This window comes from Mustela erminea, chromosome 3 (genome assembly GCF_009829155.1).
Source record: "Mustela erminea isolate mMusErm1 chromosome 3, mMusErm1.Pri, whole genome shotgun sequence".
In the NCBI taxonomy this organism is placed as follows: domain Eukaryota; kingdom Metazoa; phylum Chordata; class Mammalia; order Carnivora; family Mustelidae; genus Mustela; species Mustela erminea.
This window is the reverse complement of record NC_045616.1, coordinates 130268368-130294819: the sequence shown is the minus strand read 5'-3', so window position 1 is coordinate 130294819 and position 26452 is coordinate 130268368. Positions and strand designations below refer to the sequence as shown.

The 26452-nt window shown below is 40.9% G+C and overlaps 1 protein-coding gene across 5 annotated transcripts in view; it reads right to left on the bottom strand.

Moving 5' to 3' along the window:
* The window catches only part of PAIP1 (poly(A) binding protein interacting protein 1), a 32118-nt gene extending 9449 nt beyond the window's left edge, over positions 1–22669 (bottom strand). The window contains exons 1-9 of one of the 5 annotated variants that reach the window (XM_032337451.1): positions 21541–22007; positions 21152–21256; positions 20783–20952; positions 11692–11877; positions 8075–8187; positions 3760–3871; positions 2188–2313; positions 828–934; positions 99–216 (exon numbers count right to left, since the gene is read on the bottom strand). In XM_032337451.1, the coding sequence (XP_032193342.1) occupies positions 99–216; positions 828–934; positions 2188–2313; positions 3760–3871; positions 8075–8187; positions 11692–11877; positions 20783–20952; positions 21152–21256; positions 21541–21808 (1305 nt within the window). In that variant the 5' untranslated portion in view covers positions 21809–22007. Of the gene's footprint in view, positions 1–98; positions 217–827; positions 935–2187; positions 2314–3759; positions 3872–8074; positions 8188–11691; positions 11878–20782; positions 20953–21151; positions 21257–21540; positions 22008–22324; positions 22530–22644 lie in introns of those variants that run through there. The other 4 variants (XM_032337456.1, XM_032337455.1, XM_032337452.1 and 1 more) reach the window with 4 other exon arrangements.
* Between the last annotated feature and the right edge of the window lie 3783 nt (positions 22670–26452).

Below are 26452 nucleotides of genomic sequence, written 5' to 3'. Positions count from 1 at the left end.
TTTTTTTTTTTTGAGAATACCTTTATGCACCTTATCCAGAAGTTTCTGAAATTGGATCCAAGCAATAAACAAAACTTAAAATGCAAATGCTGGCATACCATAAAATAGTTAGGATCATTTTCAGGTGTTGCTTCTCTGTATGTTGAGGTTGCATGAACTCTACCCCAGTTACTTGACCGGAGTTCTACAAGCTTCAAGAGCATTTGTTTCACATCTCTGCAGAAAGAAGTTGAAAAGGAATTAAGGGTATCCACCAAAGTGATGTCAGACTCTAGATTACCACAGATTCTTAAAACTATGTTTCATAAATTTAACATGTGCATCTAAGTGCTTTGATTTTTTAGACATTTGCTATACTGACATAACCTTTTTTAAGCAGCCTTGAAAGTTGTTTCATCTAACTCTGACTACATGGTTCTTAAAGGCAGTGGCTATCCTGCATTTTTATGCTTCCAACTGGACTTAAAACAGTACTTTATCCAAGTATTTACTGAACAATTTAAAGTCTGAATCATTTTACTTTTCAATGGACTCCTATCTCACCACAGGAAAATCTTAACCTTTTCAATTTATAAATACAACTGAACAAAAAAGGTCAGGTGAACACAAGCCATAGCTAAAATATTATACCTCTGAAGAAAATATACTTCTGTAGATTTGTAAGATTTCAACTCTTTTATAAGATTGTAAGATTTTATAAGATTTGTAAGATTTGTAAGATTTTCAACTCTTTTATAGCATATATAAACTCTTTTTATAGCATATATAACAGACGAAAAACAATCTCTACAGAAAAAGAAACGGAGATCGGCTGGCTAGCTACCCACCTGCTGCAATTAGCATCTAGGACAACATTTTCAATTCTCTGAATGATTTCTTCCATATCAGTCTTTCCTTTCTCCTTCCAGGCATCTTCCAAAACTGACCCTGTCAACTAAAAAAGCAGATAATCAGTAAAATAAGGAATTCAGTTAAGTACACAAGTTCTATTAGAAAATTATTAGTAGCAGTTCAAGCATTCTTTGAATAAAATGAATTTGGTAAGTTAAATATCCCAAATTATTCTCCACCACCTAATAGTCAGGAATCTCTAAAACCCTGTTTTTTCTGATTGAGAGAAACTAAAGCAGAACCTGAATCACAGGTTTTATGTGTCAATGACTATAGGGTATATTCTCTACGGAAGTTAGGCTATAATATTTTAATCAACCTTTTATTTTTTGAAATACACAAAAAGTATGGAAGCTCTGAATTTTAAAAAAAATACAAACTTCAGGGGAAAAAGATGTACAGATATAAAACAGTAATTCATAAAAACAAAAAAAAAGGCTAACAAACGTAAAGAAATGCTTAAGTTCACAAATGATCAGGAAACCACAAAACGAGATTTTTGTTTTTACTCATCCGTCACCTATGACAAAACAAACCCGGGTTGATCATATCCATCACCGATAAGAATATGGGGAAAGCAGTATACTTACTCACTGTCAGTAGGACAACAACCAAACACATATCAGTTTGGCATTTAGAAGGGAAACTTGACATTACTTCTCTAAATAAACTATACGATGTTCACTGACCCACCAAATGTGTAGGAATTGAACCTACATAAACAACTGCACATACAGAAGTGAAGTTACTGAAGAAAGATAAATCTTTTGGGCTATGCAAAAATCTAAGATCGTTGTTAGATAATAAAAAAGCCACAAAGAGGGTGATTTTATGAGGGCACAAATACATACATGGGAAAGGAAAGAAAAGAAATTTAGAGACGAAGGGTGAAGGACTTCCATTTTTTTGCTTCTAAATTTACATTTTCATATTTAAAAAATCAGTACAGGGGAGAACGGGTGGCTCAGTTGGTTAAATGTCAAGTCTTGATTTCAGCTTGGGTCATGATCTCAGGGTCATGAGACTGAGGCCCATGTCAGGTTCTGTGCTCAGCATGGGGTCTGCGTATCCCTCTCCCTCTGCTGCGCCCCCATCCCACTCGTGCACGCTCTCTCAAAAAAATAAAATCTAAAAATCAGTACATACTGGCTTTCCAATGTTTAAATTCAAGGGCAAAGCAAAGTGTCAATATTTAAAGTAAAAATTTAATCTTGAATTCACTGCATACTATACTTTCCTTTAAATCATAAATGAGGTAGAAAGATTAATTTTAAGAAAAACATACATAAAACCTACCTTCAGTAATTTTACTGCACAAATTAAGTTGTCATCCATAGGATTAGAAAAGAGGGCATTCAGCAACTCCCGAAGACCAACCTGAAGAATATCTGCTCTTGTCACCTGTCCATTTGTTCCCTTGATCTTTTGGGACAGAAGAAAATGAGAAGCAACGATGCCAAAATATAACAGATAAATAAATGGTCTAACGTGTTAGCAAAATAAGTGTTTTAAGTTAAACAATACAAAAATCAGAAATGCTCTGGTATCTTCACGAAATTAGACTTATTTTACATGTATATAAGATCTCTAATACAACCAGTAAACTATAGGTAAAATTTCCCATTTATCACACATAACGTATGGTCAGGATAACGTAAGTCACCTTTATTAATTATTGCATCATAAAGCATTGTCAGGCCGATTAAGCTACCACCCTTTTTGGAACATGCAGCATTTTCTTATTTTTTATACTATTTAAAAATACTGTTCTGCATCAGAATCATCTAAGTAAGGTAGCTCTCCAGCCAGAAGAGCCATAGGATTGGGAGCCATACCTCAACTTTACACTCCCCACGACATGGCATCATTACATCCACAGAGGAAACACCTGCATTCTTAAAAAGACTCTCCATTTACAGCACATTTTAGATTTTATTTTGGCTTATATAAAAATTAAACTGAAAGAGTAATGGATGAAATTTTTTAAAAATTAAGTCCATCCAGGGGTACCCGGCTGGCTCAGTTGGCAAAGCATGTGACTCTTGATCTCAGGGTTGGGAGTTCGAGCTCCATGCTGGGAATGGTCCCTACTTAAAAAAAAAAAAAAAAAGCACAATGCCAAAAAAAAAAGGTCCATCTATGGTAAAATGGGATAGTAAATTAGGCACCAGATTGGACAGGGACTTTTTAGATGCACTGACTGAGATGCACATTTGGTGGTGGGTTCCAGGGTCTTTTCAAATCAAAGTTAAAGAAGGTATAACCTATCTCTGGGATTAACTAGTCAAAAAAAAAATCAAGCAAATTCATTACAAAGTAATATTCAGCACTTACTTGCCTACTAACATATACCCAAATATACCACCAATTTACAAACTTGTTTAGCTACAGACTTTGAACAAAAGCATTTAATGTAGAAGATTAATTTATAAAACAGGACCAAGAAGAACAATCCTGGGTGAACTAGGGTGGAAAGAACCCTAGATACTCTAGTGCCCGCCCTGCCCTTTCAACTCAAAGCTGTGTTCTGCAGAGTGTGCTGCTTTTGAGCCACCACCTGAAAGTCAACACACGAAATGTGTGAATTCAAACAGGTATGATTATCTGTACTTCAAAAGCTTACACTTGTAAGGAAACCATGGCTTTCCAAAAGTACACAGACTTTTTAAAATTCCCAGTAACTACTTCCCAGCAGCCTCCCGGCAAACAGGAGAAACAAACATGACAGGACGTTCCATTAGAACACAGGCGCTGCCCTGAGTGGCCAGTGAGGCACCATCTCTTCCTCTCCCTTCACCCGGCCTTATTCCACCCCACATCAGTTTGTGTTCCCACGCTTCGTCAGGACTTAGAACCATCTCTCCTCACCTCCAGGTTGAGATAGAGCTCTCCCAGGAAAAGGACGAACGCATGGAATCGTTTCCGAGTCACTTCGTCGCCTTTTGCAGCTTGATCTTTAACTTCATATTCGGTCCGACATCTAAGGAAGACACACCTTTTAGAGCCATACACTGCTTTGTTTTCTGAACAAATAGGATGACCAGCTGGCGGGTTCGCTGTCCACAAGCAATACAGAGACAAGCACCATGCACCAATAATGCCCTGACTTTCTGGAGTAAAAAGTGTTCCTGTCTATTGTAGAGACCAGAACATGCATCATCTTTTCATATGAAAATTCCTAGTTTTAAGAAACTAATGGGTTTATTTTCACCTATTTGTATTGGATCAAGTTTGTAATCTCTTTAAGCAACACAGGTTTCATGAGGTTCACTGCCTACTGGCACTGGAAAGAAAGAAAATGCCTCATCTTTGTTTTATCAGCTTTTTGTCAAGAAAGCACTTTTTTATATATTTCTTTTAAAAGCACTGTTTTTACTCAAATTGTCTCTGTAAATGTTCTACTCTAAGTACATGAACTTTGAAACACATCTTTATATAGATATATAGATAGATGGTCTCCAACTAAGCTGAAAATAAAATGAAGTCGTATTAAGCCTATTATCCTTAATAACTTCCGTTATACAAATCAGAGAAATGGAGGGAAAAGACCCCAACTGAAATTCACATAGAAACAGACGCAATTAGTTTGGTCTTAATATCCCAGAGACCAAAGGAGTCAAATAACTTCGTTTCCCTAGCTTTATTTCCCCCTGACTTGGCCCACCTGCCACCCTATAAAGTATCTAAAACAATCACGGTTAACCTGTCATTGCCTATGTCAGTGAATTACGGAGTCAGCTGTTATTAAAAAGGATTTTTTAAATGTACATTAAATGTTTACCAATTTGGCGTTAAATATTTCTTATCTTTTTTGATCAGGTGGCAGAAAAAATTCTAGGAGAGCTATGTGTTTTGTAAAGCTGATTGTTGACAGTTCTGTTAAAGACAAAAAGAGGGGTTTATGAAGACTGAATGGCTTCCATGTATAAGGAATCAGTTGAGGTTGGTTTTGGAAAAAAACAATACATTTTTTAGGGGAAAAAGATGTCACTGCTTACCAAGAATTTACCTTGGGTCAATCTGTGAATCAACCATAGACCCAAGATAATTTATCGTGTCTACATGGCCTATAGCTTATAAGCTATATTAAACGAGCAACATCTCGTTTGAGTCTTAACTCAAACATCACATGTTTGGTATCACATACCAAATGTGATATGGTAAGACATTTGTTGTTGCCTAAACATTAATTATTCATCAGAAAAAAAAGCTGGGATACCTATAAATGAAACATTCTGGCTAATAATAGAAAGGACAACTTAATTAATGCCAGTTTAGTTATCCAAGAACCTTACTGGCTACTCTCCTTTTACTTTATTGGTAGCTTTGATGAAATGACCTTTTTGTTTTATAAATGCAATGACTATTAGATTATACATTAAGATATATTCATCCAAAGCAAAAGTAAATCCCTACCCTTGTAGCTTATTGATTATCTAGAGGAGAGGGACCTACACCTCTAAACAAACTTTTTTTAAGTTAACGATTTTTCAATTAGAAAAGCAATATATGCCTATCTCAGAAAGGTTAAAAACAGAAACAAATAAAAAACAAAGTCGTAAAACCCAGAGATAACTGCTATAAAGGTAACTTTTCAAAATACACAAATATTTTTAAAGTTAATAGAATTATACCTTGCTTTTTACTTGCTAAAGGCCTAGCACTTCCATTAGTATCTTTGCCAGTATTACAGTATTATGGAAGCACAGATGGGGTAGTTAGAAGAGACGTGGAAGAGTGGAGTTCAATCACTTGATAAGCTTTAAAAAAATCCAAGGCTCCACCTCAGTCCATCTACATCAGAATTCCGAAGAATGAGGACAGGGTCTTAGAGCCCTATTTTAAGTCCCTGGGGTGACTTTAAGGCATAGCCAGGGGTGAGTAATCCAAGGGAAAAGCAGCTAGCTTTTCTGCCATGCTACCTCCCAGAAGTGCTCATTTCATGCCTTTCCAGAAGCTATTCATCAAGATAAGGCTAAATAGCTTTTTAGAACTTTGTCATTTATATTTTCCCCAAGTTTTACCTACTTAAAGCCATTCCAAATATTTCTGCTAAAATACTGATCTTGGGATGCCTGGGTGGCTCAGTAGGTTAAGCATCTACCTTCAGCTCAGGTCATGATCCTAGGATCCTGGGACTGAGTTCCCCAGTGGGCTCTCTGCTCAGCAGGGAGCCTCCTTCTCCCTCTGCCTACTGCTCCCCCTGCTTGTGAGCTCTCTCTCATGCCCTCACTCTCTCTAGCAAATAAATAGAATCTTAAAACAAAAACAAAAACTGGTGCCTGGGTGGCTTAATCAGTTAAGTGTCTGCCTTCTGCTCAGGTCATGGTCTCAGGGTCCTGGGATTGAGCCCCGTATCTGGCTCCCTGCTCAGCACGGGAGTCTGATTCTTCCTCTCCCTCTGCTCATGTGCTCTCTCTCTCTCTCTCTTGCTAATAAATTTTTTAAAAATCTTAAAAAAAAAAATTAAAAAATTAAAAACTGGTCTTTTTAAGGATGCTTGGGTAGCTCAGTTGGTTAAGCATCTGTCTTTGGCTCAGGTCACAATCCCCAAGTCCTTGGATCGGGCTCTGGGCTGGGCTCCCTGCTCAGAGGGGAGCCTGCTTCTCTGTCCCTCCTTCTGCTTGTGCTTTCTCTCTCCCTCTCCCTTCCTCTCTCCCACTAATAAAATCTTGAAACAAAAACAAAATAAAATGGTCTTTTTCTTACTCATTTCTAAAAGGTCCCTGTGTTCATATTAGCATTCACTGCCATGTGTTATACATTTATAAATTTTATAAATTTATAAATTTCCCTATTTTTTACTTCATATAAATTTATGACCCTTCCCAGTATTATAATCCATACGTAATTAGGTGTAATATCTTGTTTCGGACTTGTGGATATCATGTCTTGCTTAAAAGGGCTTTACCAACTTATGATTTAATTGTCAATACTGTCAATTTTTTAGTATTTAGTGTTGCACTTTTAAGGTTTTTTATAGATTTGAAATATATTTTGGAGTAAAGAAACAAGAACCCATCTTTGTTTTCTCCCCCGACAAATGGCTAGCCAGTGGTGGCAGCAGCACAATTTACCCTTTACACACATATGTGAAGTATCTCTATCAAAAGCTTTATTTTGAAGTGTCTCTGGAGTCTATTGTTGGGATCTTTAGTCTGTTCTAGTCCAGTTTAACCACATGATGGAATACTTTGCAACCACTGAAAGTATCTTTAAAGAACTAATGGACCAACTATCAAACTCAAAGGCAACCTTGTTATTGAATAAAATGACTCCCATAAGAAAATTAGTTTCCCTAAATTAGCTTATGAATTCAAGGTCATGTCAAAAATATCTAATACCAAAAAGATCAATGAAATTTCACATACTGAGTCTAAAGTTCATTGGAGAAAAGCAGCATGCAAGAATAGCAAAGGAGATTCTACCCAAGAGATGTGGGAAGGGGACCAACCATACTAGGTATTAAAAAATTGGGAGCTTTTTAGTAGAATAAAATAGGAATAGAACAAGTGGTGAACAGAATATAATTAAACTCTAGACTCAAAACCCCAATACAGGGATGTAGTGTAATAAAGGCAGCAGCTCAACTCAATAAGGAAATGGATCATTTTAAAAAGTGGTATGGGAAAAACTAGTTCAACCTGTGGCAATAAACTAGAACCCACTCAAACCCAAAGTACAGATGTACTAAGAAATATGTAAGAGGTCATTTTTAAGATCTTGGGAAATGAAAGGCCTTCTAAGCGCAAAACTAAAGGCACAGGGGCACCTGAGTGGCTCAGTTGGTTAGCGTCTGCCTTTGGCTCAGGTCATGATCTCAGGGTCCTGAGATCAAGCCCCAAATCAGGCTCCCTGCTCAGCAGGGAGTCTATTTCTCTCTCTCCCTCTGCCACTCCCTCCGCTTGAGCTCTCTCTCAAATGAATAAATAAAAATCTTTAAAAAACAAAAAACAAAACCCAGACATCTAAAACCCAAAGGCAGAGATTACAGGAAAAAAAATAATAAAGACTGACATGGGGGACTATAATTTTTAATAGTATATACAATATTAGAATACAAATAATGGTCCTCCCTACCTTCCCCTGCAACCTTCTATTATGTACAGTCTTCAGAAAAAAGGAATGGTTGAATTCTAGTAGGTCTAAAACTTTCCCCTTAATTTCATATATTCACACTGACCTTTGAAGCAGCAACTGTCGAAAGTTGCCGCTCTGTGGGCTAATTGTCAGATGATGGGACAGGTAATTACACAGGCGAGCTCCCATGTAAGAGAAATTTAGGATAGACGTGGCCTTTCAAAAAGAAAAAAAAAAACCGTTTTAGGACACAAATACGTTGTTCTTAATGCAAATACTTAAGAGCAACATTCTAAAGAAGAAAACATTTCCACCCCTAAAACTGACCACACCGTAAAAATGTACAAGTCTTTAGTTGTTAGGCAATAAGGAAATTAAATCTCCCTCCCAACTTTACACGAAGAACAAGAAGAAAATATTTAAGTTCTCCCCATCATTTACCTGAGGTCACCAGAAAGCAAACAGACAAGACCTCTTTATACTAATCAATTTTTGCATAAGGTACATGTACCCAGTTGCACAGTGCTAATTACGAGTAAGAGTATTTGCCAAACGATTGTTCTGTGGTGTTTTTCAGGCATAGGCTGGCACAGACTTTGGCATCACTCAACCTCCCTGGGCTTCCGTCTGATTCCTAAAAGAGGTGAGAAATGGTACCTGGTACAAAAGATTAACATTTAAGAATACTCCAAACACACTTGGGATAGAGAGGAAATAAAGTTAAGCTATTCCAAAAACTAAGACTGTGAAAAAACACTACATATCAAAGACAGTGGGATATAGCCAAAACAGTACTCAGGAAGCTTTAACTTTAATTGTAAAGAACATAGTTCACCACCTAATATTAGATAGCACGTTAAAAGGTTAAGGAACCTGACCAAGGTTACAAAGATAGTAGCTAACCGTAGTTTAGATGTAATAAACGTTTTTGACCCTTTGCTGGGTCTACTTACTAGCTGCAGTAACCCAAGCCAAGCTCCTTAACCTCTGTTAAAATATGTATAAAATAAGGGATAAGAGTAGTATCTTCAATCATGGAGGATTAAACGAGTTAATTACATGTCAAGTGTTCAACATTACCTAGCACGTAGTAAGTACTTCCTAATTATTAGGTCTTTTATTTCTAATTATTTCCTTGATTGCAAAGACAACAGACTGGTTTCTCCTGAGATCATTCATAGATGTGTATCCGGTACCACAGAAGACTTGAAATTCAAAAATCATCCTTTTCCCATTATGGGCATCGCCCATTTTCCTTTAGTTTTAAAATTATCTCATACAACTTAAAGACGTGAAGTTTCACATGGCTTGTTATTAAAATTTCCTACTTCCCCACTACACCTCAACCACTCCTATGGACAACCATTTTCAATTCTTTCCGTTGAAAAGGCTTCAACCTCTGTATATCCACGCTCTGTGATTTCAGTTTGGGCATTATTTCTTATAGTTCCCCAACATGGACAAGGAATATCCAGCTTTTATCTTGCATTCCCCCACTCTTCTCCACTATTTCCTAATCTTACCACCTACCAACATGGTCATACCATGATTTGATTAGTTTCAGGTGGACCATGTAATATACAGATTCCACCTTTCTTGAAAAACTTTGTTTTCCCTAGACTTAAATTTTCTCTACTTTGTTCTTTATTTACAGCTCATTGATTTACCCCTAAACTCACAAGTTCCCAAGTTTCTTCTTAGAACATTGGAACACAGCAATTACGCTCATCTTGTCAGGGAATCTTGCCTGGAGCCTTCTGCCTAACTCCAGTGAAGCCCACTCCAGCTACTGTCCACGGAACTCCTTTCAGGATGGTGGAGATCCCATAAAATTCTGTTTCGTAGTTTTCTTGTTGTTTTGTTTTTATTTATTTTTATTTGTTTTGTGGTTTCTGGATCTTCATCCATGACTTAATTTCCTTTTTGGTGGAGTACTTCCCTTCAGTAACTTCCCAAGAAGGGTTATAATAAAACTTCAAACTGGATACTCGGTACAAAAAGATGTAGAGAATCTAGTTTTTTTATTTTGTTTTAAGATTTTAAAGCTATCCTTTTAGTCTCATTCCATCCTTGTCCTAGAGTCTTTCAGAGATTCTGCACTAAGTCACAGTGGTTTTCAACTTTCCGCACTGGCCTGGAATTCAAATTTTTGAGATCTGTCTTTCTAGTTTCCAAAACTGGTACTTCCGTCTCCCTTCCTCATCTCAGCCCCTATAGGCTTCTGGTTTAAAATCCCCTTCTTTGTAGCGGTATTTGGGGAGGAATCAAAGTTGAATATGTATGTTTAATCTGCCATTTTTATAACAGGTCTTCTTTTGTTGGTTGCTACGAATAAATTCCCCCAATGAAATTTAAGAACTTTTGGTGAATCTGTGTGTCACGGACACAGAATACTGACAAACAGGGAGTAGTAGCTGAAGAACTGGCTTTGAGATAATCACAGAAACTGCAGTTTGTTACGTTACAGCCCTGAAGAACTAGAACCAGGCAGAAGAGTTGAAACTGAATAGAAGAGAAATTAGAAAAGCATTAACAATTTCTCCCATTTTCTTCTCATATTTCTTTGCAATCCATTTAGGGGCCCAAAGTAGGCATCAGGACAAATGGAACAATTCTATACTCCTAAAATCTCAAGCATGTTGAGAAACCCGAGAGTTGGCCAGGTCATACTGAGGGGTCCAGTAACTACCCAGAACAAGTCGTAAAGGTAGTCAAATGAAACATTAACTGGGATGAAAATTACCTGCCATCATAATCACCCTTCAATATATTCCAAATTCAAGTTGCTCTTTCAGTGACGTCTTAAATAGAAATATAAACTTAAGTGTATTTTATCTCCTACTGTTTTTGGTCAGTTTCAAACAGTGCCCTTAAATTTGTCTTCAAAAATCCAGCTCTGGGGCACCTGGGTGGCTCAGTGGGTTACAGCCTCTGCCTTCGGCTCAGGTCATGATCCCAGGGTCCTGGGATCGAGCCCCGAGTCAGGCTCTCTGCTAAGCGGGAAGCCTGTTTCCCTTCCTCTCTCTCTGTCTCTGCCTGCCTCTCTGCGTCCTTGTGATCTCTGTCAGATAAATAAATAAAATCTTAAAAAAAAAAAAAAAATCCAGCTCTATTGTTCCTCCTGAAAATAGCATTAGTGTGTAACAGACCAATATGCTAGCATCACACAAAATTTAGGTTTGAACAATCTAGACTGACATTGGACTTATGGTATTAAGATGGAAATCAATGGAAATTTAAAATAAACATAAGCATAAATGTTAAAACTCAAGACAGTGTTTTATGGTCTGGCTTTTTTTTGGAGGGACTTCTTTATGAAGGAAGAAGTTCTCCCATGATTTTCATTTTTTCCTCCCATACTCCAAAAGTGCTTATATAATTTAATACCTAGAACAAAATTGCACTCTGTTTGTGTATTGTTAATTTCAGATCCTATAAAAACAGAGGGAGATAGGAAAAAAGTATGATACTTACCTAGCCTTTCTCATAAATGCCCAATATTCCTTTCAACTGCCTGTACAGAGCCTTGAATCTCCAGTCTGGCTCTAGATCTGGATCACCAAGCTACAGGAATCTCATATAATAGAGACTCGAAAGCTCCCATGAACCATAAAGAGTTAAAGAGCATGGAGGCCTATGCACGTGAAGGTGAAGGAGCAACGAGCACCCCTGGGCTTTAAGGAAGTATGTGAGGATGACCTGTGCCATCAGTCAACCTACCTGTTGATAGATGAGTTCTACAAGTTCTTGCAAAGCATCATCTGTTGTAACCCAGCCATTCAAGGTCTCTGCAAACTGTTCAATTTCAGTTTCAAAACTGCCAGGCTGCTCTGTAAGATGATTCAAAAAATCCTGAACATATTCTGATAGAGTAGGATAATCCTCACAACCATCTTCATAGGATTCCTATAGATGAAAAGTTTTAAAAAAAAAAAATGTTTTAATCCATGCAACTGGCTATAAAATGAACCAGAGACAGCTTTAAAGTGAGAAGTCTCTAGCACCAACAATCCTTCACATGATAAAATGTTATTTTCTTCAATAAAATTAAGCGCACTGAATCATTCATCCTCACCCAATGGCCAAAATGTTGTTATAGCAGAAGGACTCCATCTAACTGGGTAGGAAGTTGTCTTCTCATTCTGGCAGATTTACAAGACAACTGAGAAAATGTAAACCAATATTTCACTATAATACCATTATCAAAATTACAAGTAAGAGAGGATCCATGTGCCTGAATCATGCCCACAGTGTTTGCTGAGCAGAATAGGTAAACAGACAGAGCTCAAAACTCAATCCAAATTAAATGACTCAACTCTAGGGGAGCCTGGCTAGCTCAGCTGGCAGAGAAAGGAACCCCTCATCTCAGGTTTGAGCCCTAAACTGGCTACAGAGATTATTTAAAAATAAATTCAAACTTTTAAAAATGACTCTAAAATAAGTTAATATTGATGAAATTCAAATTTATTCATCATAAACACTACAGCTGTGTAAAGGAGGATTAAGAGAGTTAATGAATAAATGTCTCTAGACCAGTGACTAGCACACAAGGCATTAGGTAAGCAAATTTCTACGTTGCTGGGGAAAATACTAAAACGTATTCCAATGCCATAACTGTATTCTCATACCTAAGGATTATACCTAAGAGCATCCAAAAGAGCAGAATGATAAAAAGCTATGCTTCTTGGTATGTAAGATGATACTCCAATTAACAAGCTAATCGCCACCAATTGCACATATACTATGTGACAATTTAAGAACTTTGCAGGGCTGTCTCAATCCCTAAAACCTTTGAAGCATTACTGTTCCCTGTGCACAGATGGAAGAAATGAGCACAGAGCAGTTACGTCACGTTGGTTACCCATTCAAAACCGTTTGCTGAGTGCATACTAAGTGCCAAATACTGTTCTAGGTGCTGGGGGTATGGTCTTGGCAAAAATCAAGGAGACAAAAATCCTCCTCCAGTGGAGCCGATCTTCCATTACACAAGACATGATTCAGACGTTAGGATGTACCATGGAAAAAAAAGGGGGGGGGGCTGAAACTAATTTAACACTGTATGTTAACTATACTGGAATTAAAATTTTAAAAAATAAGAACAGAGGGACACCTGGGTGACTTAGTCGTTTAAGTGCCTGCCTTCGGCTCAGGCCATGATCCAAGGGTCCTGGGATCGAGGCCCATACTGTGCTCTCTGCTCAGCAGCAGAGAGCTTCTCTGCTTCTCCTTCAGTGATCTCTTGCACTTTCTCTCATAAGTAAATGAAATCTTTAAACAATTAACAAAAAATGGGAAGAATTCTGAAAAGTTATATAATCTGAGAAAAAAGAAAAAAGTAAAACCAAAAAACCCAGCCATACAAATATCTGAGAACAGAGTTTCTACGTTGTAGGGTCCAGAAACCTCGTAGGCCCCAAGAAGATAGGTGCTTACCTGACACCTCTGAGAAAGAAAAGCCAGAAGAGGGAAACTGAAGATGGGGCAATAGCTAACAAGATCAATGAGGCAGATGGGGAAATCGTGTAGTTTCTTAGGGAATACAGGGAAACTGGCTCGAAAGCCAGTGGAAAAACCACTGAGCAAAGGCATAGCAGCTAGGATATGAACAAGAAAGGACATGTACCAACTTAATTTGTGCAGTCATACACCTGGTTAGAAGAACAGCACGAACAAATCCTGTACTTCTAACCTCTATGCTATACTCCAAGTAACTGACAAAGGCTTATAACCCAACTATGATATACGTATGAGAATATTCATTGCCAAAAATTCATCTAACAATCTATCAACAAAGAACGGGTTAAACAGACCACCTTCTACCCACATTAGGGATCATACAGGCACCTAACAAGATATGACAATACAGAAATCACCAATATGTTAAACGAAAAGAACACAGAACCATTATTTTCGTACAGTTTAATTTTAACAGATTAACAGACCATGAAAAGCTCTGGAAAAATAGACAAGGGATAACAGTAGTTAGCTCTGGAATAAATAAATGCTCCTATTACGAATACTGACCATTTTTTTAAATAAAATTGTGAAACCTGTTCATCATTATAAATGCATACATTAAATATACTTTAATATTAGCCACATACATATGTGAGTTTTACAATTAAAAACAAGTTTTTGAGGGGCGCCTGGGTGGCTCAGTAGGTTAGGCCTCTGCCTTCAGCTCAGGTCATGATCTCTGGGTCCTGGGATCGAGTCCCACGTCGGGCTCTTTGCTTAGCGGGGCTTAGCAGGCTCTTGGCTTAGCTAAGCTCTTTGCTTAGCTTCCCCCTCCCTCTCCGCCTACCTCTGCCTACTTGTGATCTGTCAAATAAATAAAATCTTTAAAAAAAAAAAAAAAGATGAAAAAAACAACACCACATTTATGATATATAGTTTTATAGACTCATAGTGTCTCTATTAATGATAGAGAAAAGCAGGAACCATACAGGTCCCAACTGAAGGTATTAATTTCTGGTTTGTATCGAATGTCATTCACTATGGCAAAAATTCAGTCTTTTCAGTTAAGACCAACTCTCTTTTTTTTTTTTTTTTTTTTTTTTTTTTTAAAGATTTTATTTATTTATTTGACAGAGAACAACTCTCTTTTAAGAAAATTTGAAGTCTAGGGATGCCTCGGTGGCTCAGTTGGTTAAGAATCAGACTTGATTTTGGCTCAGCTCATGATCTCAGGGTTGTGAGACAGAGTCCTGTGTTGGACTCCCTGCTCAGCGGGGAATCCACTGTAAATTCCATTCCCTCTGCCCTTCCCCCCACTCACACGTGCACGTGAGTGCACATTCTCTAAAATAAATCCTTAAAAAGAAAAAAAGAAAGTCTGAAGTCAAAGTAAAAAAGGATAGAGCTGCTCTGATTGTAAGCATTACAGAGGACTGATTGATCAAGGGGGGGTGTCTGGTTAGCTTCGTCAGTGGAACAGGTGACTCAATCTCAGGTCATGAGTTCAAGCCCCACGCTGGGTGTAGCGCTTACCAAAAATAAACAACTACAGGGAATTGATCGGAACCTGATTTTTTAAAAGATTTTATTATTTATTTATTTGACAGATAGAGATCACAAGTAGGCAGAGAGGCAGGCATAGAGAGGGGGGAAGCAGGCTCCCCACTGAGCAGAGAGTCCACTGCAGGGCTTGATCCCAGGACGCTGAGATCATGACTTGAGCGGAAGGCAGAGGCTTAACCCACTGAGCCACCCAGGTGCCCCATCAGAACCTGTTGTTTTAAGCACAAAAGGAAGCACAGCACATTGTGAGCAGAAGAGGAGGACTCTAATGTGTTTATTTCTCTAGTACCAGATTTTTCAAATACAAATTTTGTCAGTCTTCAAAGTGGAGTTAGATGGCTCGCAAGCTGAGGAATAAAGTTTTATGTATTTTTCTTAGAATTCTGACATTAGGAGGGACATCTTTTCACAGAAGATGTTCTGAAAGCACTGCTAGAGATAGAACCCGAATCCGAAGCAGCAGGAATAAAAGGAAACTGATCACTTAGATGGTAGAATAATCAAGAAGGCGACTTCAGTTAACTGGGTTGAAGGGGGCAAGAGTGTGAAAGGAAAGAGTCAACACACCATTTTAAGCCTGAGCAGCTAGTCAGAATATAAAAAAATAAGACATTTGCACAAGATAAACTCTTTTTAATATTTAAGTTTCAATGGGAGATCTTCATGAACTAGTCAAAACAAATGGAAACACAGCCAGGAGTTCAGAGGGAGAATTAGATTTCAGATATCAGTAGACAGGGAGGCAGTGGTCAGATCCTATCCTAGGTGATAGGATCACCAAGGCAGGTAATAAAATGGAACAAAAAGAGAACTGCAAGGACCACAGTCTGAACAAAGAAGGAATGACCTGTTGGAAAGATGAAATACCTCCACAGTGCCCTAAGCAAAAAGTAAAAAAGTAGTCATAGAAGCAAATGCTACAGAATAATTTCACAGGTGAAATCTGAAAGAACAACGGTGGCATCCCAGGAATGAAAGCCTATGCACAGAGAGGAAAAAATTAAAATTAGTATCTTAACCATTCAGTTCTTATAAAGAGAAACTTCTAAAAGACTGAAATGGTACCCTTGGCGCCTAGCACCAGACCTGACACACTGAGACTTGTTAAGCTGCGCAGACCATACTGTGGTCAAAGTCTACTGGGATGAGGGTGTAGAGCACAGATTTTCAGACCCAAAGAGCACCAGGAAAGGTCACAAAAGGAAGTAGCAATTCAATTAGGGGGATCAGTCAGCAGAGGTTTGACCAGTGAGAAATAAATACTAAGACTGATCACTTTTACATCTTGGAGAACATCACTACTGAAAGGCAGAAGACAAACAGGCAGTAACTTGAGGGGAGTGTTCTTACAAAAATGCTGGGAGAGAGAGACACAGAGAGAGAGAGAGAGAGAGTGTGCGTATGTGTGTGTGTGTGTATTAAGAGGGGGATTTCTTTCTCTTAATAAATGCCTTTTTTTTTTTAAAGGTTTTATTTATTCATTTGACAGTGAGAGAGAGAGAGAGAGAGAACACAAGCAGGGGGAGCAACAGAGGGAGAAGCAGGTTTCCTGTGAAGCAGGGAGCCCAATGCGTGGCTCAATCCCAGGACCCTGGGATCATGACCAGGGCTAAAGGTAGACGCTTAACCGACTGAGCTACCAAGCTGCCAAATGCTTTATGAATTTCTATGTAGAATTTTTGGTTCTAGTAATTGACCTGTGATTAAATATTCAAGATGTAATGGGTTATCATCAGAGAAGCAGCAATAGGCAGGGACAGACAGATACAGGAACTCCCTGGTAAGAAGGCACAGAAAGCAAAAAATTCTAGCAGTTAGATTAGAGGAAGGACTCCAAGATAAAAGCGTTCAGAATTTTGGAAGGGTTAAGAAAGCACAACAAAAGACTATCATAAAGCCTTTTTAGAAAGAACCATGAATTCTTGGGGTGCCTGGGTGGTGCAGTGAGTTAAGCAGCCAATTCTTGGTTTTAGCTCAAGTCATCAACTCTCGGTGGTAAGATCGAGCCCTGCAGTGAGCTCTGCCCTCAGTGCAGATTCTGCTTCGGAATTTCTTGTCCTCTCCCTTGACCCTCTATCCTGTACTTGCCCTCTCAATCTTTAAAAAAAAGGGGAAAAAAAAGCATGAATTCTTTAGAACAGATCCAGCTCAAAGACACCCAGATTTTCTTGCATAAAAAGCAGACCCAAGGCATTTTTTTTAATGTATTTTTAACACATTTAATGTATTAAATGTATTTTTTTAAAAACGCCTTTCTTTTTTTAAGATTTTATTTATTTATCAGAGAGAGAGAGGGATAGAGAGCAAGCAAGCACTGGCAGACAGAATGGCAGGCAGAGGCAGATGGAGAAGCAGGCTCCCTGCTGAGCAAGGAGCCCGATGCGGGACTCGATCCGAGGAAGCTGGGATCATGACCTGAGCCAAAGGCAGCTGCTTAACCAACTGAGCCACCCAGGCGTCCCGACCCAAGGCATTTTTGTCTCTTTTGTTCACTGCTGTATCTGCAGTGCTTGACTAATGGTAAATAACTACCTGTTGAACAAGTGAGTGAATTATGGCTACTACAAGGAAAAGTCTCCGTCACAACAAGACCTTATCCTAAGAGTCAAGGAAAAACAAGGATATTGCTAGTCTGTGAGCAAGTGGACAGAGAAAAATACTTAGCACTGACAGAGGTAAAAGGATAAATGATTAAGACTAGAGAATGCGGGGCGCCTGGGTGGCTCAGTGGGTTAAGCCGCTGCCTTCGGCTCAGGTCATGATCTCAGAGTCCTGGGATCGAGTCCCGCATCGGGCTCTCTGCTCAGCGGAGAGCCTGCTTCCCTCTCTCTCTCTCTGCCTGCCTCTCCATCTACTTGTGATTTCTCTCTGTCAAATAAATAAATAAAATCTTTAAAAAAAAAAAAAAAAAGACTAGAGAATGCACTAGAGCAGGGTGAACAAGCTTGAATGATTAGAGAATCAAGGTGGATTACAAACAAATGAGACAAGTCAGTGAGCAATTAGAGCTCATACATTCCATCTAAGGGGGCTGCCTCCATTCAGCTCCAGACCACTTTTGTTCTATCAGAGTAACAGCCCAGGAGCGCCTGGGTGGCTTGGTCGGGTAAGCAATGATTTGATTTCAGCTCAGGTCATGATCTCAGGGTGGGGAGATCGAGACCTGCCTCAGGCTCCATGCTCACCTCAGAGTCAGCTTGAGAAGCTCTCTTCCTCTTCCTGTGTCCTTCCCCTGGCTCAGGCTCCCATTCTTTCTCAGTAAGTAAGTAAAAAAAAAAAAATAGTACAACCACATATTGGGATTTCAAGAGAAACCAGAAAATGAGATCTGCAACATCTAATTCAAGTGTTGTTAACTTATTAAAAGGAGCTCCCCCAACACTCCCCAAAAAGAAACCCACCAGGGCCAAAGTAGATACACTATAGGCCACACATGAGCCATGAGCTCCCAGTCTGCTCTGTGCTTTGCCAGACTGAACACAGAAGTAGCTCATCTAATAGAGGGTATCAAGGAATGCCTAACAGAGGATAATGGCTCAAAGTTAAGTGAACGTGGCTCAGTACACTGCTCTGTAGCCCAGGAGTCACTTGAAATATGCAGAACTATGTAAACTAGTTGGTACAGAACTCTGAAAAAAAATTGCATCCCTCCTATCATAGAATGGCCCAAGTGAATAGGGAGACAAACAGAAAAGTTTTGTGGCTATTTGAAAGTAAGTACTCTTTACTGGTTTTTCAACTACTCACAGCTCTCTAATCATTCCTTTCCTGAGCCAAATACAACTTTTTGGCAAGAACCCAAGTTGTTGTCACTTCTACTTTACATGAATGACAGCCCCTTTCACCCCAAATCAACTGCTCTTCCTGCTTGCCTGTATTTTCCCCTTCCCAGCCCCAAAGCTTTCTCCTGGGCAGTCTAAGATGCATGGAGTTTCTGAAACAGGAAACAGAGCCTTCCCATACCTTTCCTATCAAAAAATGGAAGGAAAGCACTGCCCTTCCCACTCCCACCTAGAAGTAACAAAACAGGTGTACCACCCTTAGTTAACATGTAAATACAAATTAAAACCAGAAGTAGGTACTACACCCCCACCAAACCTTAACAAAATCGCAAATGCTGACAAGGAAGCAGAACAACTGAAAATCACACACTACTCAGTGTACACTGAAACAGTCTCTTTGGAAAACTATTTGGCACTATTAAAGCTGGTTACGAGGGTGCGTTGACTTCAAGCCCCACATTAGCTGCAGAGATTTAAAAGAAAAATCTAGGAGCGCGGGGGAGGAAAAGAAGAGCTGGCTACCCTACGTCCTTTGAATTTCACTCCTAGGAATGTACCCAACAGAAACGAGGGCAAACATCCACCAACACATGGACCGACCAGCACCCCTATTCACAAGAGCCCCAAAATGGAAACTACTCAACCGTTTATCAAGAGACAAAGGAGGAGGAAAAAAAGACAATTGGGACTATGGTATATTCACACAATGGAATGCTAGGAGAGTAAGTCACCTTCAACTATGAGCTACAATATGGATTAGATGTTGAATAAAAGCGTGAAAAAGATACTCTGTAAGACTCCAATTATACAAACTTTGAAAACAGGCAAAACTTGTTAAGTCAGGATAGTAATTAACCTAGGAGAGTAGTGATGATTAGAAGGGGTTGGAAGGAGTTTGGGGGATGTAGATGATGTTCCTTTTCTTGATTTGGATGCTGGCTGCCTGAGTGTTCACTTCGTGAAACTTTGAGTTAACCTTTATGTACATTCTTCTGTATTAAATGTCAATAAAACTAAGAAGTCAGGAAACACAAGACTTCTGCTAAAGTATCGTCATTTCTTTAACCCTCTTATGATTCCTGCCTCACTTACATACCATTGATTGCTATATGTTTACCCAGGACATACCCCTTTCTATGGATCCCAATTGGGCTTTGTATCTTCTCCCACTTGAGAAAAATGTGATCAATTTTTTTTAAGTTTTTTAAATTTTATTTTTTTATTTGACAGAGATAGAGATCACACAAAAATAGATCTAGGCAGAGAGGCAGGCAGAAAGAGGGGGAGAAGCAGGCTCCCCGCTGAGCAGAGCCTGATGCAGGGCTTGATCCCAGGACCCTGAGATCCTGACCTGCGCTTAAGGCAGAGGCTTAACCCACTGAGCCACCCAGGCGCCCCAATTTTTTTAAGTTCTTACATTGACAAAGATGAATCTGAAAATTTAAAAGTTCTTGGGACCTATGTAAACACTTTATCAAAACCCCTTCCATGTCTTCATAACAGCAGTTAATTAGAACCAGCAAACTGGTTTTAACAGAGCCGGGATGTGTAACATTCAAAAGCCCACCTCAAGTTAGTCTGCAGCAAAACCATGTTGTAGTTTACCCTAAAACTACCAATGAATATTCAGCTATCTTGCTAAAATCAAATTTAAAATCAGCTTTGCTAGGCCGTTATTCTATATATGATGGTCCATTAAGTCTGAACACAAATCTTAGTTCTATGTGCCGACAATGCCCTTAACTATATCCTGTATTAGCCTGGAAGTACTCTATATTGGGAATACAGCTGTGAGAAGAGATAAGGTCTACTCTCAATTTACATTCTGATACTTAGACCATGGTAAATGCAAAATATACTCCTGACTTAGTTTTGTTTCTTCAGGAGTTCAAAGAATTCACAATGTTTTTGTGTAGTAGAAAGCACAGCATACTGATTAATGAAATACAGTAATAACCACATTATCCCAGTAATATTAACTCAGAACTGCAGTAAAAAGGCCTACTTACTGTATAATTAGAAGAATAACCTGATGGGTAAAATTCAGGAGCATTTGCAGACAGCTTAGACATTAATACAGGAGCTACAACCACCTGGGGTTTAGCCATTGCGGACTCCAAGTTCTGCTGCGGGATATTATCCTGTGAACTAGGTGGAGCTCTCAGGGGCCTCGTTTGTTCTGAGAAAGGAAAAACGAGGTGTTAGACGCATTCATTCCTTTGTAGAGCAACTTACTATCTACTGGAAAACCAAATGAGAAGGGCTGGGTTTTAAGGGTTAAACAAGAACGGTCACGAATTTTAAGGTTATCGCCAGGATGTATACAGAGAGCCTGCAAAAAGAACAATAGACTTGCTGTAGCTCATCTATGGCCGTACCTGCCTCCTGAATGAATGCTTGAGGGCTTTCTTTTCGTTTCTTCTCTTTTAAGGAGTCGGGGGTTAAAAGAAGGGGTTGCTCGCCTAAGGTCTCCCGTTCCAGGGCTGGGAGGGGGAGGCGATTTTTACTTCCTCCCCGGACGGCCGAACTCGGAGACCGCGCACGGGGCCCCTCCCCCAGCCGGGGCGCACAAAGGATTCCTGCAGCCACCTTCCAAACCCCCTTCCGGGCCCGTTCCCACCCCGTTAACCACCGGGCCCTTCGGGGAATGCTTTCGGGGAACCGGGGGCGGGGGGAGGCGGAAACAGCGCGCCGAGGTCGGCGCGCGCGGAGGGCCGTGGGGAAGCGTTGGCCCAGGAGGACGGGATCCCCTAGAGCAGCTCCGTACCTGGGAGCGCCCCGGGCCGGGGAGGCCTCTGGGGGCCGGCGGGGACCTCGCACTGGGCCCCTGGCGGCGGGGCCGTCCTGGGCTGGCGCAGCGGCGGCGGCTGCAGGAAGCCCGGGGCTTTGGGCTGCGGCGGCGGCTGGTGCCGCGGCCGCTCCGCAGGCCCCGCTCCGTTCGGGAAACCGCCGCCCTCAGGCCCGCCCCCTCCGCGGCCCAGGCCCCGGCTCCGGCCCCGACCAGCACCTGGGGCCCGATCGAAACCGTCCGACATGCTCCTCCTCCTCCTCCTCCTCCTCCTCCGCCGCCGCCGCCGCCGGGGGCCGCTGCCGCTGCGCTCGGAAGAGGACGCGGGGGGAGGCGCCGCGGGCCGGCTCTCGCCGCCGCGCTCACTCGGCCCTCATGGAGGAGGAGGACGGCGGGCCTCTGCTCGGCTCCTCGGCGCTTCGGCCGCAGCGGACGGCAGCTGGAGCACCCGCCGAAGCCGCCGCTCCAGAGCGCCCGCCCCCCGCGGCTGCCCTAGGCTTTTCGATTCTCCCCAAAACCCGGCTCCCCCGCCTTTCAGCGCGGCGGGGGCGAAGGCGGGTCACAGCGGCCCCCCGCGGCCCGGAGGCCCCGGGCGCGCCCGCCGCGTCTGCTCCGGTTCGCGGCCGGCTGGGAGCCGCGGCCCAGCAGGCCGCCCGGCGAGCGGCGTCCCGGCCTCCAGACGGCCCTGTTAGCCGCGGGGGCCCGGCGGGAAGGGGAGCATCTCGTCCCCGCCGCCCGGCCGAGGCCAGAGAGGGGCGCTTACCCCAGGCGGGCCCGACCTACGCGGTGGTTCTCAGGAGAGAAGTGCGAGACTGACGGTTGATGCCAGGAAAATAAAAATACGGGGGGAGGGGGCGTGGAGGCAGCGCCAGGGTTCGCGGACGCGCAGCTCCGTGGGCGCGCAGGTGTGCTCAATGACCCGGCGCCGGGCCGCCGGAGGACTGGTCGGGAGGGAGGGCCCCGGGACAACCTCTGCCACCTGCCCGGCTGGCCGCGGCGAAGGGAAGCAGGAACACGGTCAAAATGCACCCCCTCCCCCGCCCCTTTCAATTCAGGGCAGGTATTTATCCTGGTAGGCTTTACCTAAGGTGCCCAGGCTTCAGTCTTCTCCCTTTTCTCTTCCCGTCCAGAAACGTTCAGGAAATGCACTACCTTTCAATGAAATTCCCCTCTTTTTCGTCGACTGCTAGATCTGTCCAATAAAAATATAGTGCGAGCACAAATGCAAGCCACTTATGTAATTACAAATTTTCTAGAAGCCACATTAACGAGTGAAAAAACAGGTGAAATTATTTTCAATCTATTTTACTTACCCCAATTTATACAAAATGGTAGCATTTCGACATATAACGAGTACAAAAATATTAATGAACTGTTTTCCCTTTTTTGGTACTAATCAAAATCCACTGTGTATTCCACACTTTCAGCATGTCCCCGTTGGAATTAGGCACATTTCAAGAGCTCGGTAGGCACATGTGGCTAGTGGCTACCGCATTGCACAACAAAGTTCTAGGTGTGATTTATCTGTAAATTATTGTCTTTGTCAGGACTGGCAGTGATGAAGCCAAGAGAAGGATGAATATAAGTAGTGAGAAGAAGAAAAAATTTCTTTACGGTTATATGGACACATCCTCACAAACTTCAACTGTAGCCCTTTATATTAAGCTGGGTTTAATGTTTTCAATCTTGTCATCTTGAGGATCATTTCCATAGGAACAAAACTCTTGTTAACCGTTTTCTCTTCATGCTAATAAGAAAAAAATAACATCTTTACCTAAATGAGTGAGAAGATTGACTTTAATGAGGGCAATCATAAATAAATTATTCATGCTGTTGATTGTTGACAAAAATAATGAAGGCAGGGAAGGAAGCCAAAAAAAGTGTGGTTCCTTGGTGTAGAGAAAGAATGTGCGCCGAAGCTTGGTTTAGATCCCGGTCTTGAACCACCCCCCTTTTTTTTTAATTTATTTTTTCAGTGTTCCAAGATTCATTGAGGTCTTGACCTTAATGCCTTTGTGATCCTGGGTAAGCTAGGGATTTGGCATCTCTGAGCCTCATTTCCCTTATCTTTAAAATAATGAGTATGTTGTAGCACTCAGCATATATTACAAAGACAAGATTACAATGTAAAAATTAGATGAGGTGATATTCATCACATTAAAATCCATTCTTTTGGGGGGCGCCTGAGTGGCTCAGTCAGTTGAGCATCTGTCTTTGGCTCTCGGTCATGATACCAGGGTCCTAGGATCCAGCTCCACATGGGGCTCCCTGCTCAGCAGGGAGTCTGCTTCTCCCTCTATATCTGCCCCTCTCCCACTCGTGTGCTCACGCTCTCTCTCAAATAATTAAAATCTTAAAAAAAAAAAAATCCATTCTTTTATGTAGTGATCAGTCACTTACCAGGGCTTTTCAATAGGAAAGACAAAATGTATACTGAGACACAGTGAGAGTGAGTTATCCTGATGTTCCACTGAACCAGATGCCCTTCTCTTATCTCAGGCTTTTGTTTGCATTCATCACCCTTTTGTTTTCCTTAGAACTTTGATGAGGACTAACACTTTTTTTATTTGAGAGTAACTCTACTCAGCATCCACAGTAACATCAGGATATCTTTATAGCCACCTTTTGTTAGATAAGGTGGTTAATTGCGATGTTATCCTTTGCCTTCTCCCAATTTACTGTATGTAACTTTAGCCCTATTCTTATGAGATGGGAGAGGTGGCCTTAGAGATAACATAGACGGATTTAGCTTCATTATAATAACACTAGCTAATATTTAGTATCCACCAAACACTGTTTCAAGAGCATTATTTTATCATTTTATTTAACGCTCACATCCTGTGAGACAGGCATTCCAACTATCCTCATTTTACAGAAAAGGGGTCAAGATATTGCAAGGACTGTATCCTTCCGGGGACTGTTACAGGGCTAAATGGAGGTGGTAGGTAATGTAAAACCCCAAGAGGCCAGGGACACCTGTCTGGTTCAGTTGGTAGAGCATGCAAAACCTTTTTTTTTTTTTTTTTTTTTTAAGAGAGGGAAAGGAAAGGTGTGGGGAGGGAAAGAGAGAATCTTAAGCAGGCTGTAGACACCCAGACACGTTATTAGAGCATGCAACTCTTGATCTTGCACTAGTGAATTGGAGTCCCACACTCGGGAGAAAGAGTTCTTTAAAAAAATGCCAGGTCACACACACACACAAACATTAAGTACCATATAAAACTCTCCAGAGAGAATCATCAAAAAAGCTCCTTCTCTACATTTATGACTTTCTTATTGATTTATGAGGGCTATGAGGGTAGAACTAAATTTGGAGAGTTGGAAAATGTGTTACAATATGGGAAAAGGACCGGCTGTAAACTATGGAAAGGATTTGTTTCTTTAAACTGGGTTTGAAAGATGTTTCGCAGGAGGACTTACCCAAGCTGTCTAATCTTAGATGCTTCCCTTATGATAGTTGTACTTTGGAAAAACTGTGTCTTGGCACTTAGCATGCTAGATTGTTAATATTTGGTCTATTCCTTATTTGGTCTAGTCTCTATCTTCTTCATTAAACTACTTCTGAAGTCAAAGGACACTTTTTTTTTTTTTTTTTAAGTAACCTGTACACCTGTTGTGGACCTTGAACTCACAACCCCGATATCAAGAGTTGCATGCTCCACTGACTGAGCCCTCCAGGCAGCCCAACCAGAGGACATCTTTTCATCTCTATACCCTTAGATCTTAGCTGAGTCCTTGGTACACAATAGGCTTTTAATCGTAATAGGAATCACATGCAATACTGCTTTTCCTTTATCATCACTAGTATAGTGATGATAAAAAAAAAGGGGGGGGGGCGCCTGGGTGGCTAAGCCTCTGCCTTTGGCTCAGGTCATGATCTCCAGGTCCTGGGATGGAGCCCCACATCCCGGCTCAGTGGGGAGCCTGCTCCCCCTCTGCCCCCCGCTTCTCTGTCTACTTGTCATCTCTGTCAAATAAATAACTAAGATCTTTTTTAAAAAGGTTGGTTTTCTTTTATAGTTTTTGAAAGATTTAAATTAAATTTTTTTTAAAAAAGAAGATTGGTGGGGCACCTGGGTGGCTCAGTGAGTTAAAGCCTCTGTCTTTGGCTCAGGTCATGATCTCAGGGTCCTGGGATGGAGCCCCACATTGGGCTCTCTGCTCAGCGGGGAACCTGCTTACCTTCTCTCTCTCTGCCTGCCTCTCTGCCTACTTGTGATCTCTGTCTGTCAAATAAATAAATAAATTCTTAAAAAAAAAAAGAAGATTGGTTTTCATAAACAAAGCGGAACATAATGGCTTCAAGGTCATCATTGGACAATATGGGAGTAGAGAGTGCAGCCTTTCAAATCCAGCTAATAGGAGAAAGTTTTCATAAATATAGGAGAGAAAATATTTGCAAGCCATATGTTGACAAAAGATTTATATCTAGAGGTGCCTGGGTGGCTTGGTTGGTTGGGCGTCTACCTTCAGCTCAGGTCATGACCTCAGGGCCCTGGGAATACAACCTCAGCAGGGAGCCTACCTCTCCCTCTGCCCCTCCCCCCACCTGCACTGATGCTCTCTCTCTCAAATAAATAAATAAAGTCTTCAAAAAAAAAAAAAAAGACTTGTATCTAGAATATATGAAGAACTCTCAAAACCCAGCTGTGAAAGAATAATCCAGTTAAGAAATGGGCAAAATACATGAATAGATATTTCACTGATGAGAATATACAGATGGCATTTAAGAATAGAGGGAAAAATGTCCAACTTCATTGGGTATCAGGTAAATGAAAATTAAAACCTCAATGAGATTTCATTGCCTACTTATCACAATGGTTAAAGTAGAAAATACTGACAACACCAAATGCAAGAATGTAGAGAAACTAGACACTGAGTCACTCATACT